The sequence below is a fragment of the Eutrigla gurnardus genome (assembly GCF_963514095.1).
Source record: "Eutrigla gurnardus genome assembly, chromosome: 2".
NCBI classification, from domain to species: domain Eukaryota; kingdom Metazoa; phylum Chordata; class Actinopteri; order Perciformes; family Triglidae; genus Eutrigla; species Eutrigla gurnardus.
This window is the reverse complement of record NC_139916.1, coordinates 10,364,305-10,369,867: the sequence shown is the minus strand read 5'-3', so window position 1 is coordinate 10,369,867 and position 5,563 is coordinate 10,364,305. Positions and strand designations below refer to the sequence as shown.

At 40.2% G+C, this 5,563-nt stretch overlaps 1 protein-coding gene across 1 annotated transcript; it reads left to right on the top strand.

The window, feature by feature from the left end:
* Positions 1-421: 421 nt before the first annotated feature.
* Positions 422-4,535, top strand: lsm3 (LSM3 homolog, U6 small nuclear RNA and mRNA degradation associated). Its single transcript, XM_084023249.1, has 4 exons — positions 422-469; positions 1,150-1,260; positions 1,738-1,833; positions 3,758-4,535. The coding sequence occupies exons 1-4, from the start codon at positions 449-451 to the stop codon at positions 3,836-3,838; spliced, it is 309 nt and encodes a 102-aa protein (XP_083879375.1). The 5' UTR covers positions 422-448; the 3' UTR covers positions 3,839-4,535.
* Positions 4,536-5,563: the final 1,028 nt, after the last annotated feature.

Here is a 5,563-nt window from a genome sequence, read left to right as displayed (position 1 = left end):
GCATTTGTACCACTAGTGTAACTGCGCGGTGACGTGGAGGATGGAAAGGTCTGGAAAACCGGAGAGGAGGAAGAGGAGGAGGAATAGGAGAGCGGTACTGCTGATCCTCACGTAACGGTTGCCAGGTTTGCAGTTAATCCTCCACAAGCACGCATGCGTGTGGCGTCTACATTGTGGGAGCTGCGTTCAAATGGCTGCTTAAAAAAGTAGCCTACAGCAGTTATATCATCATAATGAACAGAAAGCATCAAAGTAAAAGTAGTTGTTCTCATTCACATTCGCATGAAACTAATTAGAGACAAAAAATAACCTTTGTATGAATTGACCACCACACACCAGAGGTGAAGTACTTGTGTTCAAAAAGACGTACTGATTCAACTTCTTTACGTCTTTTACGGACCTGGCAACCCGCGTACCGGTCAAACCACACGACGCAGACGCAAACCTAATGGCGGACGAAGTAGAGCAGGTTGGTGGTGCTCCTTGTCTAATTGTTCTGTTCTTCTGTTACACAGCGTGTGTGAAACGATCCCGAAAGAAGCTCGCATGGAAGTTTCACTCGTGTGCTTGGTTAAGGGGGATTTGCATTGCACTTTTGTTTGTTTTTGTCTGTTAACGGCGCGGAGGGGCCTGTCAAAGCTAGCTAAATTAGCACGTTTAGCATGTGATGCTAACTTCAAAATTACTTAAACGTGTGCTGGGTATGTTGACCATCCGCGCTTAAACCGCGTAGTTTCACAACTGAAAGCTGGTCAAACGCGTTCAACCCCTTTTAAGTTTATCTGTAAACAAACAGAACGTTAAATAAATGCTCAAAAACACTATATAGTGGGGTTGATAATTTAAGTTGATGTCTTTGACTTTTCTCCACAGCTCCACCTTCTTTAATCTGCTTTAGGCCTAATTTACTCCCCCCTTAAAAAGACAAATAATTGAAAAACCCATGCATTGTTAAGCCATTTAATGCAATATATTGGTGTGAGTACTGTTAAACAACTTTCTGGGGTTTTCAAACGTGCAGAATGGAGTTAATGAAAGCCTGATTTAATTTATGGAATTATGGATCAAATTACATATGTTGTTGTTCCTGGAAGTTGTGGAAATCCTTATATGTCACGTGACTTACATGCGTCCTTTTGTGTTCTGCAGCAACCAACTACCAACACGGTTGAGGAGCCACTGGATCTGATCCGACTCAGTCTCGATGAGAGGATCTATGTTAAGATGAGGAATGACCGGGAGCTCCGTGGTCGACTGCATGTAAGATAACCTCCCAGCATCCGATTACACTCTCTAGTAAACGCTGAGACACATGGAGGTGTGTGTGGTTGTGTAGTCTGGTGGGAAGGCTACCGAAAGAAATTAAAAAATAAGGCGGCAACCCGATTCTGAAAAGTGAAGCCTACGCTAAAGCACCTTAAACTGTCATTCTCTCAGCTGGCCATCATGGGGCATCTCCTCTCTGATTGTATAGAAGTCTATGAGAAAATGTAAACATGAGTGTATGGTCTCAATCTTTAGTTTCAAGTTTTGTTTCCTGTGACATATTGTTGAATTTATATTGTGACTTTGACTAACATTACTGTTGATGCTCTCGAAACATCGTTTTGCTATATTTAGAATATAAATTCTGATCCTGGACTGAATTAATTCGGTAATTGCGATGCGTTTCGGTGTGATCGCTACTACGTCTTTTAGTCTGCACTGATCTCAAGTTCATGTTCGCGTTTGTCCCAGGCCTACGATCAGCACCTGAACATGATCCTGGGTGACGTGGAGGAGACCGTCACCACGGTTGAGATTGACGAAGAAACTTATGAAGAACTATACAAGGTACGAAGTGGACTTCTCCCCGTTACACTCTCATTCCTGCTCACTGAAAAACAGTTGTCGTGGTGGCGTCATTCCACTCCCAAAGTAGCATTTAAATGTACATTACGGCTCACATGATACAAAATGTCATGTTTGTATGACGCTTTCCTAAAATAGACTGACCAAAGGAATTCTGGCTCGAGCATTAAAATGAGTGGAAAGAGGATTTGGTCTTTTCAAGATCTTGAAAGACAGACAAACAAAAATGTAGCTTTTCCTAGACTCTTGTAAAATCATTTTCAGAGTTTTTCCTTTCTCTGTAAAGAATAATCAATACGCGTAGATCAATCTGATGCAGTGACCTGGTTGTCTACGTTACCGGGATGAAAACGGCACTGAAAACGAGCTGGTTGTGCTGATAGATGACGGCCAAATAAAATTTGCCCCCTCACTCTCACAGTGGTGTGCCGCGCCTGTAACCGGCACATGACACCGGCAGGCAGGTGTTCATACCCACATAAAGGATGTTACATAAACGAATAACTCGCTTCATCCCTCAGTCAGTGACCTCGACTGTTTCACTGCAGGTAGACTCCACTCATTCACTAATCAATCAATCAATCAATGGAAACCGTAGTGGTTCAGGAAACATCTGGTGGAGGTTAGTGAGATGCTGATGGAGACGTTTACCAAGGCGGAGTCTGTGATTGGATGAAAGACCGCTCACGACTCACCTCCAGTGGGAATACCACAAATTACATTTGTGTGTTTTTGGATCTGACTTCCCAGAGTCAGAAAAAAACGACATCTTCCAGTTATAATCTGGAAGATCTTTTGTTCTCTTTGGCAGCACCTCTGCCAGAAGGGTGTGTTCTTGGATCTGACTTCCCAGAGATCCAAACCGTCGACTTTGTTTGTTAGACACAGTAACCGTTAACTGGCCATGCAGAGATCAGAAAAAAACACTCACTTCACGCGTGAGTTTCACCGGCCTCACATTTGATCACAGTTCACCCGTCAATGATTCGAATGCAGGGTTCTCAACATGTCGCGATATTGCACGTGGCTACTTCATCATCAGTTAATACAAGCAGTCTGACAAACCTGAACTCTTGTTTTATTTAGAAAGTGCTTTCAAATCTGACTACAACAGTCTATAATATATAACCGATGCATGTTTTCACTACTAGTATCTGTGTGAGCCCCCTCAGTACATTAACAGTAGCAAACCAAAACATAAATCCTCCTGTGGCGCAGCACAAGTGTGCTGTAATCGACTAAAGTCTTCACACGCACTTCCTGAATGACTAGCTTTTTACACTGCATGAATTAGCCTAGCGGCTTGTAGACTCTTCATTACTCACAGCTTATTTACTTGGTTTGAGTCGCTACATCTCTGGACAGATCACATTTAATCTGGAGTCAGCATGCAGTTTAATTTAGCCCACATTGTTGAAATAGAGCAGCTAACATTGGTACAATGCTATTAGCTTCTTAGACAACTAACACTCAGCTGTAAAGTTGTAAATAGACGCCTGTGCATCATCCATATTTCTTTTTTCTTTAATGTTACCAAACAAAGGAGTAGGAAATATTGTCACTTCTTTCACCGGTTGCAAAAAAATCCATGGCGACAGCCAAAATGCCAAACTTGAGGCTTAAAAACCATAGTCCACAAACCAACGGGTGACGTCACCATGACAACGACTTCTTCTTATATACATTCTGCTTTTTATGCAAATAACACTATAGATGACAACAATAAAGTAAAATGTTGACATTTGGGTTTTCTTTTGTCCAATTGTCCAAAATCCCTTTACATTTTCTGTCTAATAAAACCAAATATTCCATGATTTCTCTTTTAATACATTTTTAGAAAGTACTCTTGTAGAATTTTTTGAGAATGGCGTTCAACGTGAAGTAAAATGTTTGGTGTCCATTTTAGTCAACCAAGAGGAACATCCCCATGCTGTTTGTCAGAGGAGATGGCGTTGTCCTCGTAGCTCCGCCCCTCAGGGTGGGCTAACCCTGACTGCTTCCCTGGTGTGAAGGAACGTTTGTGCCAGCCGGGAAGTTTCTAATGCCGAGGTTGGTTTAGAACATCTTCAGCCCCCCTCAGATCAGACTCTGTTGTCAACACTGTTACTTAACACTCACAACTTGGGATGGATGCTGCACAACTTGACAAGCCGACTTCCTTTTGTGCAGCTGCAAAGACGTGAAAAGTGTTTTCGCGGGAAAGAAAAGAGGACTTTTGTTTTTTGTATAATGAAGGCCTATTTTTGTGTTTTCATTTGGGCGAATTTGAGTTTTATTTCATTTAAATTTGCTCAATAGAGAAGTAAATAAAATCCTCATCATTTTAGTTGTTAAAATGTACAATTTTTTTTATCACCTCAAATTACCTATTAATAACCAGACCAAGTTCAAAAGTCTCATCGTGGTTTTTCGTACCAGAACTCCTTCAGATGTGTGGATGGAAACTTTGTTTGAAGCAAACGTCATTCCGAACCCCGAATATATGATCTGTTAATGTTTGAGTTTCTCTGGGATGGTTTTAGTTGACCTTTTCTTTCTTTTTCTTTTTTTTTTTATTTACATTTTTTTTTTTTTTTTTTTTGTATTTGTGGGATTTGAGAGTGCATCATGTGAACATTCAGATGTGAACATTTGTCTTCATTTGGTTTCGGTAACTTGAATAAAAAAAGTAATGTGAAAAAGAATGCGTCTTCCAAGTCTCTGCCTACAGTCCAGTTAGTTCTCTGTCACTTGTCAATAGCAATTAAAGGTTGCAATGGTTCGTCAGTTGTCAGGAGATTAATTGGCAGCTACATCTTTTCTTTTTTTTAAGCAGAAATGCGTTGGCTGGTTTCAGCTGCTCAGATGGGAGATATTGATGGTTTTTTTTGTCTTCTGTGATACTAAAGAGATCAAACATTTTTATGTGCAACAATTAATTACTTAAGTCCAGTAAATCCTTGAAAGATTGGATGATTTAAAAAAGAAGGAATCTAAGATGCAGCCACAATAAAAAGAAAAATTATGTTAATGAAAACAAGTCAGAAACTGAGTGTGTTACACTTTAATATATGAATGCTTTATTCTGTGGTCCTATAGTCAAGGTTTTACATAGCTAAATACTCAAGTTAAGTACAAGTACTTTAAAACTGATTAATTCAGGGTACTACTGATTTTCATTCAACCACTAGATGGCAGTATAGTTCTAATAAAACATCTACATCAGTTTTACAGACGTGTTTAGAAATTGCAAGTCTTCCTCACCAGGAATATAAACTTGAGATTCAATGAAAAAAAACAGGGATGCATCGAAATCCATCTCCCTGATTTTTATTTCCCTTTCTAGCTGCAGCATTTGTGTCACGAACCTGCTGGAGGTTCTTGACTGAGAACATGAAACGTTCTGTTGATGCTAGTAGTTCTGGTCTCATCACATCACAGAACGTTATCGGTACACAGAGCTGCCTTCGGGGGACTGTAACTGTAACGCAACATCAGATTCTCTTTAATGAGCTTAACATCTTCTTTCCTCGAAATGTTTGTAAGTTATGTCAATTAATCCAACAACTTGATGTGACAGTGAAAATTATTTTGAAACTGTGATGCGAGTCTTCCGTTTCACCAGATCCCAAAGGTGCTCTGTAGGATTGAGATGTGACTGGAGGCCATTTGACTACAGTGACCTTTATTTTTGTATTTATATATACTGTGTGTTTGTATTGTGACTGGGAGG

Coding starts and splice junctions, on each gene's coding strand:
- lsm3 (XM_084023249.1), top strand. CDS start 449: ATGGCGGACGAAGTAGAGCAG. Junction 470..1,149: donor TGGCGGACGAAGTAGAGCAG/GTTGGTGGTGCT, acceptor TGTGTTCTGCAG/CAACCAACTACCAACACGGT. Junction 1,834..3,757: donor CTTATGAAGAACTATACAAG/GTACGAAGTGGA, acceptor TGTCCATTTTAG/TCAACCAAGAGGAACATCCC.